The 16492-nt window shown below is 42.8% G+C and overlaps 1 protein-coding gene and 1 pseudogene across 1 annotated transcript in view; both read left to right on the forward strand.

Moving 5' to 3' along the window:
• Positions 1 to 977: 977 nt before the first annotated feature.
• Positions 978 to 1256, forward strand: LOC133758518 (RING-box protein 2-like; annotated as a pseudogene).
• A 13032-nt stretch (positions 1257 to 14288) lies between these two features.
• HAVCR1 (hepatitis A virus cellular receptor 1) overlaps positions 14289 to 16492 on the forward strand; it is a 29499-nt gene continuing 27295 nt past the window's right edge. Inside the window, exon 1 of the mRNA XM_062188776.1 lies at positions 14289 to 14474. Coding sequence (XP_062044760.1) covers positions 14429 to 14474 — 46 coding nt within the window. The 5' untranslated portion in view covers positions 14289 to 14428. The remainder of the gene's footprint in view (positions 14475 to 16492) is intronic.

The raw sequence follows: 16492 nt of genomic DNA on the forward strand, positions 1-16492 counted from the left end.
GCTAAAGGCATTTTACCTGATGATTTTCTGGAGGGCCAAAGAATGATAATATCTTCCAATTATGAGAGTGTTTTAGAGAAAGTCAGAGCTTTCACATAAAAATGCCTGAGAGGGCATTAGACAGTTTCTCACACTGACAATGCTCTGCTCACTCCTCCCAGTAAACAATGGCAATTTTATGTGAGCTTTGGTGGGAAATCATTAGGTATCCATTTTCAATTCCTTATTGGCTCCTTCTGACTACTTGTTTCCCAATCTTACAAAAGCTTTAAAGGACACCCATTTTTCTTCAGTTATTTGTGTAAAAAGGACTGCATTGACATGTTTAGGTTTCCAGGACTCTCAAGGTCCTTATGAGATGGGCTAAGTGGCTAGTAGCATCACTTAGAAAAGTGCATCTTAAGAACTAAAGTTTTTATCTTTTATATTTGCTTTTAATTCCATTTTCTACAACCTTATGAACTACTGATATTTTTCATTTATAACACCTCTAAATTATGACCAGTCACATTTCAAGTGCTCAATAGCCACATGTAGTTAATGGTTACAGTTTTAGCACAGTTCTGGGCCACTTTCTCTCCTTTCTCACTCTCTTCCTCTCATGCATTCAGATTGTAACTGCCTTCTTTCTGGTCTCTGTAAAAGATCAATGATACACGTCATAGTATTTTGGAGAACACACTTTATATAGTGTAGTATTAAGTAGAGCAAATTGTGCACACACTCAGTTCTCTTCCATTTCAAATAAGGCAGTGAGGAATATCCTTAAACAAAAACCGGTGTGCAGGTTACTAACCACACCAGCCAATCGTGGGCCTCCCGTAGTGAGCCAATGCGGTGGCCCCACGGAGCACCCCACAGAGCCGCCATAGTCACCCGCGTGCCTCAACCCAACGTCTTTGCCGCGGGCTCGGCGTCGCCGCTCAACGCGGAAGAGGCCCAGGAGACCCGCACTCTGTCTTCTGCAGGAGCTCAGGCTCAGAGTCGGGGACGCCGAGATGTTCTCTCTCAAGAAGTGGAACAAGGTGGCCATGTGGAGCGTGGAGTGCGATACGTGCGCCATCTGTAGGGTGCAGGTGATGGATGCCTGCCTTAGATGTCAAGCCGAAAACAAGCAGGAGGACTGTGTTGTGGTGTGGGGAGAAGTGCAACCATTCCTTCCACAACTGCTGCATGTCCCTGTGGGTGAAGCAGAACAATCGCTGCCCGCTCTGCCAGCAGGACTGGGTGGTGCAGAGAATCGGCAAGTGAGCGCGCACAGGCCTTCCCGGTGCTTTGTTGGGAGCCCTGCTGGATCTAGTGACCAAGTGCCCTACAAAGGCCCGGCGCTGCGGGAGTTAACTCTTCACATGGGAGCCCATGGATCTGTGGGGCTGTGGGACTCCTCAAAGGCCTGGGTTCGCATTTTGTCAGGTTCATTTTCAGAAATCCTTGACAGTTAATAAGATCATTTATTAAAGATGTTCTTCCCTACCTCTGTGGTCTGTGTTGTGCACAGTGTTTATAAGAACTCAAAGACTTTTATAACTTATCTGTTGACGTACGAGAGGCAATGGACCAGTTCCATTCAGAGCAGAACTGTTTGTGTGCCTGTGGTTGATCGGTTATCAAAAAGAAAATGTTATTGTTTAGTAAGTGCAGTTTAAAACCTAGCTTTTATCCCTAAAACAACCAAACCAAACAACAATAACTTGGTGTGCATTTCTGACCTTTCAATGCATAGAGTTCTATACACAAAGTTATTGTGTCCAAAGGTATCTTCTGTTGAAAGCAGGATTATAAAACAAAAATTATGATTCACTCATGAGTGTGTAGCTAAATATATTTCTCTTTTTCAAGGCAATCATTTTAGAAACCAAGTTTTTATTCCAGTAAGTTGCTTTCACTAAACATTTATTTCAGTTTTTACTGTTTGAACTTTGACTTAAGAACCAGTTTGAGGTAAAAGCAAGAACAAAAACAAAGCGGAGTGCCTCTCCTGGGGAGTGTTGTTTTGTAACCAGTTATTTTTACTGTGATTCGTTTCTTCCTTCCTCCCTTCCTCCTCTTCTCCCTTCTGAGAAGTAGCTTCCTAATTGGTAGCCTTCTGTCCACTTTCATTCTCCTAGGAGTACATTTATTTTGTTTTTCCTTGTAAAAAATCATCAGTTGGATTCAATCTCTCTGTTGTTTGAGATTTGTTTGCAGCTTCCTGTGGAACTCACTTTCTGCCGACTTCACCTGTCTCTCGTTGCTCTCTGCTTCAGGCTCACTGGCGTCCTTTCTGCTTCTAGGACAGCCCTGTTTCTCTGGGTTCCAGCCTCTTGGCAGGGGCTCCTCCCTCTCCCTGGAACACTGCAGAGCTGCCCTGTTCTAGTTTTTCAGTTTGCAGTTTATATTTGAGCTAAGAGATTGCCCCAACCACCCTATCTAAAGTAACAATCTGCCCATCTCTAGTGCAGTTTATTTCCTGCATATCTGGACTTCTCTGAATTTGTTTTTTAAATATTTTGTGTGACTTGTCTGACCTAACCCCTAGCTAGAAAGCAAACACTGCCGTTCTTGCAGTATCCCAGGGGTTTAGTGCAATGCTTGAGTCACAGCGGATACTCAGTAAGTACCTGTAGGTTGACTGAAAGGATGAACATGTGCCTTCTCTGTTGCAAACTCGAGCTGGGACACAGCTGCTGCAGATAAAAAGATTCATAAGTGTTTCCTTCCAGGCAGGGTTCATCAGGCAAGACCAATATCTGAGCAAATATTTATAGTAAAAGGCAATAAGTGTAGAGCAGACCTGCAAATTGTTTGATTCTAAATGATACAGAAAAGGAGTTTTGGGTGGTATTTCCTTCTTAGCTTTACCACTGACCAAACATATCTAAAATGTCAAATGACTCATAAATAAGGATAGCCTGACTCATGAGGTATCTCATAATTATTAACTGATGATTTCATGATGTGACCCAGGTGACAGTGACATGTGATCCAACAGTACTGACCTGATGTAGTTCCTGCTTTGTAGATGAACACGGGCTTCACAGTGTTGCCCTTGCATGTTTATTAAAGTATTATTTCAAAATCTTCCATCTTTCTGTCTGCTTGCTGATGTCTGAGTGTAGCTTTAAGCAACTTTTGTTGCTTTCTTTTATGTCTTTCTGGGATAAAGAAAAGTATGATCGACATCTGGCCATGAAAACTTTATCAGATTATTATAACATTTCCATTTTTGAGAAATGCACAGTTTTAGGACTTGTTCTTTTTTGATTTGAAAATATTTTTAAGTATTAATTTATTTGAAAGGCAGAGTGACACACACACACTCACAAATATCATCCGTCCTCTGTTTCATTCCCTGAACACCTGCAGCAGCTGGGGCCAGGCCAGGCTGAAGCCAGAAACCAGGAACTCCCTCTGGGTCTCCCAGGAAGGTGGCAGAAACACAAGTACTTGAGCCATTTTCTGCTGCCTCACAGCTGAATGAGTAGGAAGCTGAATCAGACGTGGAGGTCAGATCCAACCCTAGGCACTCTACTATGGGATGTGGGTATTCCAAGCAGCAGCTTAACCTGCTGTGCCACAACACCTGCCCCTGTTTGTTTTGTAGTTAAAACATTTTATATACATTATGCTATGGCACCATGAAAAATTCATGGAAAAAATTGAACAGTAAGTTTATTTTTTTGACAGCCAGAGTTAGACAGTGAGAGAGAGAGAGAGACAGAGAGAAAGGTCTTCCTTCCATTGGTTCACCCCTCCCCAAATGGCTGCTATGGCCAGCGCGCTGCACCCATCTGAAGCCAGGAGCCAGGTGCTTCCTCTTGGTCTCCCATGCGGGTGCAGGGCCCGAGGACTTGGGCCATCCTCCACTGTACTCCCGGGCCACAGCAGAGAGCTGGACTGGAAGAGGAGCAACCAGGACAAAATCTGGCACCTCGACCGGGACTAGAACCCATGGTGCCGACACCACAGATGGAGGATTAGCCTATTGAGCTGCGGAGCTGGCCAAAAGTACTCCTTTTCTTAGTGTGCTTCCCACCAGATAGGATACTCTGAAAAGCTTGGTGGGTTCATTCCCATGGCATTTATATATATGTATATATATATATATACACACACACACACACACATAAATATGCTGTCATTTGTGTTTTGAAATAAGTTGTTATGTGAATTTTTTCATTTAATATTGGAAATACTTCCATATTAGTGTCCCAATAAAATACTGACTTTATAAAATTCTTTTTATTTATTTACTTAAAAGAGAGAGAGAGAGAGAGAGGGAGCGATCTTCCATCTGCTTCTGTCTGATTCACTCTCCAGATGGCTGGGCTGAGGTGAGACCAGGGGCTTCATCCAGGTCTCCCATGTAGGTAGCAGGGGTCCAAGCAGTTGGGCCATCTTCCTTTGCTTTTCCCTGGCCAATTGTAAGGAGCTGGGTCAGAAGTAGAGCAGCTGGGACACAAACCAGTGCCCTCATGGGATGCTGGCATCACAGGTGTCTTTACCTGCTATGTCACAACACCAGCCCCAGAATACTGACGTTTTTAATCAACCTGTATTGTTAGTAAAAGAGTTAACGTTGTTCAAAGTCACAGTGCACACCACCAGCACAATGCCTTGATGAAAGTTTTTAGCAGAACTCAGTATCGGGGTTGCTGCTAGCATGACTGTTCAGATTGGTATTGGTACCACTCCTGTGGGGAGTCCAGGTTTGGGAGTGTACAGAGTTCTTTATGAAAACTATGCTAACACCATCTGACAAAAGCCTAATACTGCTAAATCTCTTTGGCTTGTTTATCTTCAACAAAATGTGTATTGAAGAGATATATTATCATCATATTAATGATAATAAGCAGCAGGGATCACTGGTTAAAAGTGAAAGTTTTTAAGGATTACTTGAGAAATCGAGCTGCCATCTACTGGTGGACTACTTAAGTTCCCACAGGAGCGGGAGTTGGGCCAGGCTGAAGCCAGGAAATCAAACCTAGTCTCCTGTGTGGTTGACAGGGAACCAACCACCTGAGCCAACAACACTGCCTCCAAGCATGTGCGTTAGGAGAAAGCTGGACTCAAGAGTGGAGCCACGTATTAGATCTGAGTGCTCTGAAGTGGATTGTGCTGTCTCAATTGGCATCTTCACTCCTACGCAAAGCACCTACTCCAAAAAATTAAAGTTATAATCCTAAAGCAAACCCATGATGTCATCCTCAATGTCTTTAAGTAGACAATGCACATTGTTTTGATTTCCTGATTCCTTGGGGACACATTCTGCTCTACACGGGGTAGTGCCCTGCAGCTGCCTGGAGAGAAGGTGATCACATTCAGTTTCTTAACATCCTTGTCATGTATACAATTCAAAGTCTAGGAGGTCTTGGTGAGTGTGTTTCTAACATAAATTATGCTGGGGCATGGTGTAACTGCTTCCATTTTTTTTTCATTTATTAAACTTTTATTTAATGAATATAAATTTCCAAAGTACAGCTTATGGGCTACAATGGCTTCCCCCCTCCCATATCTTCCCTCCCACCCGCAACCCTCCGCTTTCCCGCTCCCTCTCCCCTTCCAATCACGTCAAGATTCATTTTCAATTCTCTATATACAGAAGATCAGTTTAGTATGTATTAGGTAAAGAGTTCAACAGTTTGCCCCTATATAGCAACACAAAGTGAAAAAAATACTGTTGGAGTACTAGTTATAGCATTAAATAACAGTGTACAGCACATTAAAGACAGAGATCCTACATGATATTTTTTTAAAAAAAATTAATTAATTTTCTATGCCATTTCCAATTTAACACCAGGTTTTTCTTTTTTTTTTTTCATTTCCAATTATCTTTATATACAGAAGATCGATTCAGTATATAATTAGTAAAGATCTCATCAGTTTGTACCCACACAGAAACACAAAGTGTAAAAATACTGTTTCAGTACTAGTTATAGCATTACTGCACATTAGACAACACATTAAGGACAGATCCCACATGGGATGTAAGTACACAGTGACTCCTGTTGCTGACTTAACAATTTGACACTCCTGTTCATGGCGTCAGTAATCTCCTTAGGCTCTAGTCATGAGTTGCCAGGTCTATGGAAGCCTTTTGAGTTCGCTGACTTTGATCTTATTCCGCTAGGGTCATAGTCAAAGTGGAAGTTCTCTCCTCCCTTCAGAGAAAGGTACCTCCTTCTTTGATGGCCCTGTTCTTTCCACTGGGATCTCACTCACAGAGATCTTTCATTTAGGTCTTCTTCTTTTTTTTTCTTTTCCATGGTATCTTGCTTTCCATGCCTACAATACTCTCATGGGCTCTTCAGCCAGATCCGAATGCTTTAAGGGCTGATTCTGAGGCCAGAGTGTTGTTTAGGACATCTGCCATTCTATGAGTCTGCTGTGTATCCCGCTTCCCATGCTGGATCCTTCTCTCCCTTTTTGATTCTATCAGTTAGTATTTCTGCTTCCATTTTTAAAGATGACAGCTTATCCCTAAACTTGGGAAGGCAGGAACTGTTGGTTTGTTTCATTTGGTTAGCATGGTCCCTGCTTAGTATGGGGTGCTCTATAAACACTTGCTGAAACAATGCTTGGTTGAATAGCAAGGATAGTGAACTAGAAGTACTGAAGCCTGGCTTTCACTTCTGTCTCCACCCCGGTGGCTTCAATGGGTCTCATACTTTATTCCTCTTTCTGGACTTGTTTATGCACTTATAAGTTGAGGGAGTTTGCCACAGGTGGTTTAAGGTCCCTTTGTGTCCTGGAGTCCTGAAATCAAGACCTTGGCTGAATGCATAGAAACAGTCCAGCAGGGATCAAGTACAATTTCAGCACAGTAAAGTCACTCTGGAATCTGTTTATGTTGCTTTTTTTTTTTTTAAGATGTATTATTTATTTGAAAGGCAGAGCTACAGACACACACACACACACACAGAGTCTTCCATCTGCTGATTCACACCCCAGATGGCCACAACTGCCAGATCTGCACCGTTCTGAAGCCAGGAGCCAGGAACTTCTTCTGAGTCTCCCACGTGGGTGCGGGGGCCCAAGCACTTGGGCCATCTTCCACTGGTTTCCCAGGCCATAGCAGAGAGCTGGATGGGAAGAGGAGCAGCCAGGACTTGAACTGGCGCCCAAATGGGATGCCAGCACTGCAGGTGGTGGCTTTACCTGCTACGCCACAGCATCAGCCCTCAAAGTTACTTCAAAGTTCTTCTACAAAAGTTTGGCAAAGAGCTAGAGAATGGAATTCTGGGAGAACTGTCTTTATCCATTGAAGATATTTGGAGGATGGGTGTTGACAAATAGACCCAGAGAATGAACGAAGAGCTTTAAGGGGAAGCTCAAGAACTAACTACCTTTTGACTAACCAGTAAGTGGAGTCCTCTGGAAATGTATGCAGAAGAGAAAGCTAGAACCTTGGTGATTGGACTTCTTCAGAGTTATATTGAGCATTAAGACAAAGACTATTGAGGCAACAGCAATTAGGATGTTGCTAACACAAAATAGAATTCTTTGGATTTCTTGGAAGGTAGATGTTCATTTAACTCCAGAATAGTGGACTTTCATAGCTAAATAAGTCCAGCTTTTCTTGGGCAAGTTTAGGCAGTAAAAGGATGAAATAAACTGCTGAAAATAGTGTGGTATCTTTGGCTTAGCAGTATTTATTTAGGCCAGCCTGGACTGGATGATTTTAGACTCCACACATGCTTATTTTTTAATGATCTATTTATTTATTTATTTAGACAGGCAGAGTTAGACAGTGAGAGAGAGAGAGAGAGACAGAGATAAAGGTCTTCCTTTTCCATTGGTTCACCCCCCAAATGGCTACTACAGCCAGCGCTGCGCCGATCTGAAGCCAGGAGCCAGGTGCTTCTCCTGCTCTCCCATGTGGGTGCAGGGCCCAAGCACTTGGGCCATCCTCCACTGCCTTCCCAGGCCACAGCAGAGAGCTGGACTGGAAAAGGAGCAGCTGGGACAGAATCCAGCACCCCAACTGGGACTAGAACCCGGGGTGCCAGTGCCGCAGGCAGAGGATTAGCCTAGTGAGCAATGGCGCCGGCCTATATTTATTTATTTGAAAGGCAGAGTTACAGAGAGAGAGGGAGAAGCAGAGAGAGAGAGAGATAAGTCTTCCATCTTCTGGTTCATCCCCCAAATGGCCTCAACTCTCAGGGCTGGGCCAGGCTGAAGCCAGAAGCCAGGCCCTTCATCTGGTTCTCCCACATGGGTACAGGGGCCCAAGCACTTGGGCCATCTTCCACTGCTTTCCCATGCACATACATCAGCAGGGAGCTGGTTTGGAAATAGAGCAACCAGGACTTGAACTGGCAGCCATATGGGATGGTGGTGCTGCTGGTGGAGGCTTAACCTGTTGCACTGCAGTGACAGCTTTTGTTGGTTCTATTGGTGGTTTTGTTCATGGATATTTGTGATTTGTAAAATAGAAATAGCTGTAAAAAATAACTCATTGTATAAGGTGTCATGATCAGGGAAGGAGGAGCCTAGGTTTGGCTGCTGACTTTTAAAGGTTTAGTGGCTGTCTCTTTGTGTTAGAAACTGTGGACCCAGCAAAGATGAGTCTCTGATAGGTTTGATTTGGTTGGGATTTTGTATGTGTAGAGTAGGAGGGTCTGGCAAGCGTGGGAGGGTTTTTCCAGGAAGCTGGAGACCATTGTCATCATCATCTTCATCTTCATCATCATCATCATCATCCTCTCTCGCTATCTTGACCTCTACTTTAGTGACCTACAAGTGTTACTGGGCCTCGTGGGTCTTGTATTAGTTTTTTGTCCATGTTCTATGTGCAAGCTCTCTTCAAATCCACCAAAGCTATTCTCCATAGCCACTGCCAACTTTAGACTGAGCTTCCTGCCTTATTGAAAAAGCAGTCAGTCCAGTGCTTCCCTGGACATCCTAGGCGTGTCCACTGATGTGGTATCCCAGGACATGTCTCAGATGAATCCTCTACTTCAGCACTGGCTTCCATCCCTCTGCTGTTCAGCTCACTTTCCTGTAATCAATTTTTCTTCCTCCTCTTGTTCATCTCCAGATTGTTCATAGAAGCTCTTATTTTTACCATTAAAAAAACACAAAACATTTTCTTGACCCTATTCGTCCACCTGCCCCTTCTGCTTTTGCTCTTCATTACAAAATTTCTTGAAAACATTTCTGTTTCCAATTATCTGCTGATTTTCTTTTCCCTTGCAAACTCTTTGCTGGAGCATAACATGCTAACATCACTAATGCTCTCCAGGTTGCTCAGCTCTGTGTGCAGATCTCCTTCCTTGTCTACATGTCGTTGGACTCAGGGTCATTAGCAGCTAATTTTTAGCTTCCAAGACCCCATTTACCTAATGTTTTACCTCTTGCCTCCTTGGCCCGCTTTTATTTGGGTGTTACAGCCTCTTCAAATTTTAATGGTGGAAGGCCCCAGGATCTAGTCCTTAACCACATTCCTTCCCTTGAGTATCCCATTCAGGCTCAAGGCTTAACTTTCCATTTTTTAGTCAGTGACTCCCCAAAATGTATTTTAGTTCAGATTTCCCTCATGAATTCCAGCATTCTGCACTTGGGTTTAAAATGTGCCACATTTAACATGCTCTAAACCCAGGACACTTCTGTGGCGCATGCAGTTTTTGGTGTCTAAGTGACTTCTCCAGTCATTCAAATGACTCAAGCCAAACTCCTTGTAGTCTTTTTTAGGTTTCCCCTCCTCCTCACGCTGTCCTGGAAATCCCATCTCTTCTACCTTCTAAGCATGCAGAGCCTGAGCACTGGGTGTTCACTGGTTGTGTCTGCTGTCGACCCTTCCCTTCTGGATTCTTAGAATAGGCTCTCAACAAGTCTCCTTGCTTGTCAATCTATCAGGCACAGCAGTGCTTCTCAAAGAACATCGTGTTCCATCTCCTTCTGTCTGTGCAGTTCAGCTCCTTTTCAGATGGAGCAGAAGCCCATGTCCTCAAAAAATGGCTCCTGAGCCTCACATGCCTGTCCGTTCCTAGTGCCAATCTGGGGTTCAGTGTGTCTCACCCTGTTCCAGTCACCCTGCCCCACTCCCCCACTCTCTGAACACAACAGGCACCCTGCTGCCTTGAGCCTCTGCCCTCTCAGTTCCCTGTTTGTGGAGAGATCTTTCTGGCATGGCCAACTGCTTGTTCTTTGTGCTGAAATATGTTCTCTCAGCAGTTAGAGTGGGAGATGCTTTCCTCAGACCTGATCATTTGATTGAAAGTTGAAATCCACCCCTTTCTCCCTTTTCTTCTTTCTCCCATGAGCACTCAACTTGTAATATACAAGATGTTGCTTATGTCTTTAAATTTTACATACTAGTCTTCCAGTTAAACGTAAGCTACATGAGGGCAGGGATCTTTTAGACATTCCAAATGAATGGAATTATGTCTAACAGATTGCAGATAGTCAAGTATTTGTGAAATGAGTGTATTTTTAAAATTGTTTTTATTTACTATGATAAATCTGAGTGCCTTGTAATTTTTATATCTGTATGATGTTAAAAATAGGAGCATCATAAGGGGGTGCTTCAAAATAGTTGTAGACCAGGCTAGGCCAAACCAGTAGCCAGGAGCTTCCTCCAGGCCTCTCACATGGGGGAAGTGACCCAAACACTTGATCCATTTTCTGCTGCTTTCCCAGGCACATTAGCAGGGAGCAGCCTGGACCTGAACTGGTGCTCATATTGGATACCCGTGCTGCAGGCAGCAGCTTAACCTGTTACACCACAATGCTGGCCCCAGTTCTTGATTTTTGTTCATCATTTCTTCCACTAACACATTGCTTACCCATTCTTTTCCAACTATTAACCTTACGTGCCACTTTTTTAGGGATTTCCTCCTATTCTTTTCACTGGCCAACTCCCATCAATATGAATGGTCTCTCTAGTGTCTTTATGCTTCTCTTTGATCAGCGCTTAAACTGACTTAAAGAAGTTTGTGGCCTTGAGTTGGGTGTTGCTCAACACAGTAGTATGTATGGAAACTTAATAATTAAAATCAAATTAAATGAAAACAATTCAAAATTTCTAGGATGTACTAGGAGGAAATGAAGTGCTCTGGGATTGCAGGTGGCTAATGGTTACTGTGCTGCACAGTGCCTGTGCTGAACAACTCCATACAGAATAACTCCATCATCAAAGACTGTTCTGTCCAGGAGAGGAGAAAGAGCCTACACCATCTCACTCACACAAATAAACACATTAAAGGAAATAAGACAGTGCTGCATAGAGAATTGAATTGGGGTGATAATAGAGAAAAGGACTGGTTGATTGATTGGATATTTTAGAATTAGGGGCCACAGGAAATACTCCAGAAGTGACATATAAATCAGGGATCAGAAGAAAAGGGAAAAGTGTAAAACAGTAGGATGAGGAAATGGGAAGTGGAAGACACAGTCTAAGTGGCTGTGGCCAGGGTGGAGGGGAGAGAGGGAAAGAAGAAGAAACCTGAGAGGTAGATAGGGGCCATATCACTGGGGTTTCTGAAATCTTGATAAGGAGTTATGTTTTTGGCTTTTTGGTTTCATTTTAGCTTTTGCTGAGAGCAGTGGGAGAGTTGACCATGGCGGCGTGACATTTCCTGATTATGTATTTACACTTAGCTCATTGTGCTTCAAATTATTAGTTACTTACTTATCTGTGTCTCTGCTGGATTGTACAACCCTGGATTTTTCACATCCTTAGTATATTGAGTCATGCCCTGTTAGCCTCTGTACATTAGTAATAATTTGTAGAATTGAGTTAAATTTAAAACAATTTGTATCATTGGCCTACTGGGATTTGGCCCAGTGTCAGAATAATAAGGCAGGATTTAATTCTTTGTGAGCGATTTCAGCATTTGTCACCTAGCCGTGTGGTGTTGACATGGGATTAGTAGTGTCTCTGCCACGCACATGAGAGTACTTGTGGAAGTTCATAGGTTGTGGAATCAAAAGATACCGTGCTCAGGTATAAAAAATTTTTTTTGAAATCCATGGATAGTTGTTTTATAAAATACATTTTTCATGAACTCATTGAAGTTCTCTTGTATGCTTGGATTTCAAAAAATTGTGCACCAAAGTAAATTTACCATTTAATTCCACTTTCCATCAGCATTTTGGAAGACCCTCATATCAAATAGGGGATGAGAAGATAGAAAATTTCCAGAAACATGCTTATTCTTTGGTAGAACTCATCTTATTATTCAGTTGAATTCAAGAGGCAGGAAGATTTGCTATTTTAAAGCAGAAAGGATTTTTTAATGCCATGGTCCCACCCCTTTGTATTATGGAAGAGCAGAATTTCAGCCAACAGGACGTAGAACAGCCTGTGGGGAAGGTTGGTGACAGGAGAACAGCTTGTGTTCAGGATAACGGAGGAATGTCTAAGTCACGGTCCTCTTTCCCTCCAAGGCCCAGGTAAGTCCGTGAAGCTCCCAGGTGGAAATGGGGCAAGCTGGAAAACTCTAAGGGGGTAGAGTGGTAAGGGCTATGTGTTGCCACCTCATTTTATTTTGCAAAAGATTAAAGATCCAAGTTTCCTGTGAACTCTCTGAAGTTTTAGATTTTGATCATTGATTAAGGAGTGCACTTTTAAACACTGTCATATAAAATAATTCTGAAGGTCAAATCCGGTCTTTGAGCCCCTAGTTTGTAGCTTTACGCTTTGTATTTTATGTGTGGAGACTCCTGGAGTCAAGAGGTCCCCCTCTGAAGTGGCAAGTGACTCATGGCCACAGTATGCCAAGACTATCTTCTTCTACATGAAGTGTGACCAGCAGGCTGGAACTGGAACACTGTTGCCTCCCTGGAAGTTACTGAATCTTTAGGGCAGAAGGGGAGTTAATGAAGTACTAGGCAGGCTTACTCCTGTTAACATGGATTAATGATTAAGAGCCAGTGTTCAAATCCAGAAGCCTGGAATCTAAGCTCAGTTAACCTCCGCAAGCCTCAGTTTCCCCCTGTCGACTGAAATTATGAGGTCTTGCTAAAAAAATAGAAACTGATTTTTATTCAGCTAGTGCAACAGAGGATCTGAATTTGGAAACAAACCAGTCAGTTGCCTGAGTTGGCTGTTCCACAAGCCTGAATTTGGTTACAGCTTTTAACCTTTCAGGATGGGTATATGCATTGAGCAAGGTTTAAACAATACAGATTCATGTGTGGTTATTGGGCACAATGAAAATCGCAGGGATCAAAGGGTGCTCATTGGCAATCAAGGAACACATGATAAGAGAAGAGCTGATCCTCAATTAGGGGGTGCATCGCATTCCCTCACTCATTCCCACACCAGATGTGTTCTACATGCAAGGAGAGGCAAGCAATGGCGTTAATCACTCTTCCTACCATGATGCAAAGACAGAAACCTTGCTCCTTTTATTTTATTTTTTGAAAAACTGTTTACTTTTTACAATATGATATGAAAGTTCATTTTCAATGAACAATTCTTAAGGTACAGTAGGTGTTTCTTTGGTCATTGTTCGAATTAGTTGAAAGGTTGTATTTCCTGGGAACAAGCTGCAGGTCAGTGTCACAGCACAGGACCGTATCCTGACTGACTTAGGCCTCTGCAGTAATCATTCCAGTCTTAAGTCCACACCCCTCCATCAATGGGGTTAGTAACAGCACCTCCTTCAGGAGGCCTGTGGGGAGTAAATGCATGTGGGTGCTTGGCATACCTTGCAGTGTAGTAAATTTTCCAACAATTTTAGCCAATGTGATTAATGCATATGAAGATTCAGTTTCCAAAGTTCTCCCCTAGTCCTTTGGCTCATTATACCAATCCTTTGAGAAAGACAGAGTAAGTGGTTTTTCATTCATTTTGCTTTGTTCTTGCTATCTTACAAACCAAATCCAATCTTGGACAGGCTCACCGATTCTCAGGGCTACCTAGCTTTGTGAATGGCAGAGTTCAGCTCTGAACCCAAATGTGGTCCACACTTCTGCTTCATGAAGACTTCTCTTGGCAGCCTTCAGCAGGATGCGATCATAGTATCCTGTAATATGAATGGTTAGGCACAATGATTGACTCATGTTCTTGCTCAATTTATCTTGCTAATGGCAAACTTGGCCACATGATTCTCTGGTTGAGGCTAGGGACTAATAACCATGGTGGCTCCTGAGCAGAAAAAGTTCTGCCACTGAGCTATACTCTATCTCTGCCTTCAGTTTCCTTTCTGTTTGCTCCCTTAACTGCTGTGTCAGGATTCAAAGTCACTGTGGAGGTTATATATAGGGAAGGAGCTATTTCCAAGGATATTTTTCTCCGTGTTTTGCAAGCTGCAGAACCCCCAACCACCAGGAGCTAACAGAGCCCTGAAGCCACTGTGAGTGGGCTTCTCTCGTCTGCAGCACAGCAGGCTCACGTGCTTCCTCTAGTCAGGGTGAAAGGAGAAGTTGCAGTCTAGAGCTAAGACGTGCTGAGACCATCCAGCCAGTCTGCCCAGTCCTTTTCCTTCTGGCTGACACCATCATGCTACCCCAGATATTCTCTTTAAGCCTCATACTACTTTTCACAGGTGAGTCGGTGGGCTCGGGGTGTGGAAGCCCAGAGGAAAGGGCAGGGGAAGGGTAGGAGGTGGGGCAGAGGAGGGAGGTAGATGTGCATCTGCCTTGGGGCTTTGTTGAAGGGCTATGAGTTAACCAGTGAGCAGCAAACCAGGGTGAAATCTTAATCCAAAGAATTTGCTAAGCTGCTAAGAATTACAAAATCTGTGGCCAAGTGAACAAGGGAAGATGAAGAGCAGTGTGTCACATGCTACAATTCGTGTTAGAAGAAAAGAAAAAGAGTGGGTGGATATGTGCACATACAACAAATGTATGTAAGTATAGCAACTGTGGTTTCCATACAGTGGGGTGAGGCATGGGGGGAAGAACTGGGAATCGGGGTCAAAGGGAGAGTTAGCTCTTCTGTGTATTCTTTTGTGCTTTCTGGACAAAAAAACCCAAACATGTTCAATTATTGTGTTAAACTAATTTACTTTTGCTTATTTTGTTTAAAAGATTCATTTATTTGAAAAGTGGAATAACAGTGAAAGAGAGAGAAAGAGAGAGAGAGAGAGAGAGAGAGATGAGGATAGAGATTTTCCATCTGCTGTTTCACTCCCCAAATGTCCATGACAACCAGAGCTGGGCAAGATTGAAGTCAGAAGCCAGGAACTCCATATGGGTTTCCCCAAGTGTATCATAGACTCAATACTTGAGCTATCATCTACTGTCTTTCCAGGCTCATTAAAATATTCTGTGAAATAATACAAAATATTGGAATATCCTAAATTTTAAAAACTAATCTCTGGAGGGTGGGAATATAGGGAATTTTTTGTTGCTGCATATTTCTATAACCTAATTATAATGCCTTACATGTGTAACCTACAAAGTATTAGGCAGAATTCAATTATAAGAATTCCAGTGAGAAATATACTCTTATTTTGTGAACCAGTGGCATTTTTTCCTAGAATAGCTCCAAAAGTTACAGCCCAGTACCAAATATGTTTAGGTAGTGAATCCTCTCACTTTTCCTTTCAGGGTCACCTTGAATGCATTTGGCGGCATGATTTTAATGCCACTATCTCAGAGATAATTTTATTTTGTTTTTAAGTGGCATGATTTAGTACTTGGTTGGGTATTCTTCAATTCTGTGGTTTCACCTGGGTAAGTGGTTCTTGCTCAGTCACTAGGCTGTCATCAATTTAAGACAGAATCACTGCTTGGAATTTTTTGTCTGTTTAGGTGAGGACAGATTCAAAAGCCCATAGAAGCCCCCATTCCTGCTAAAAGTGTTATAAACTCATTTTCTAAAAATTGATTTCTGAATAGTTTACTAGACTTCTGCCTTCAAGTCAGCAATGCTTCAAATAAAATATTAGCTCTGCTTTTTAGGTGATCTTATTTACAACAACAATTTAAAAATTACAATAAAAATCAAAAGTTTGAAATTTAAATGCAATAGAATTTATTTTTTTAAACAAATGAATGTCAGTGAATATGGTGAATGAATCTGGGATAGGAGTTTGGGGCCCTAGAAAAGGAGGCAGACTTTTCACTGCAAGGCCTTTGGCGTTGTCTTCATTTTAAAAAGTCATATGCGGCGCTGGCGCCATGGCGCAGTAGGCTAGTTCTCCACCTGCGGCGCCAGCATCCCATGTGGGCTACGGTTCTAATCCTAGCTGCTCCTCTTCCAATTCAGTTCTCTGCTGTGGCCTGGGAAAGCAGTAGAGGATGGCCCAAGTCCTGTACCCTTGTGGGAGACTGGGAAGAAGCACCTGGCTCCTGGCTTCGGATTGGTGTGTCTCTGGCTGTTGCGGCGATTTGAGGAGTGAACCAACAGAAGGAAAACCTTTCTGTCTCTCCCTCTGTCTGTAACTCTACCTCTCAAATAAATAAATAAATAAATAATCTTTTAAAAAACATCATCTATTACCTATTATAAAAGCAGTAACAGTAGATGTCTGGCAAACACAGAGCAAAATACACATTCGTGTTTTCACATAACTGTCATTTGTTTCAAACTTAGTGGAAAGCCATTTGGCTGTATTCA

Source organism: Lepus europaeus, chromosome 4 (genome assembly GCF_033115175.1).
Source record: "Lepus europaeus isolate LE1 chromosome 4, mLepTim1.pri, whole genome shotgun sequence".
NCBI lineage: Eukaryota > Metazoa > Chordata > Mammalia > Lagomorpha > Leporidae > Lepus > Lepus europaeus.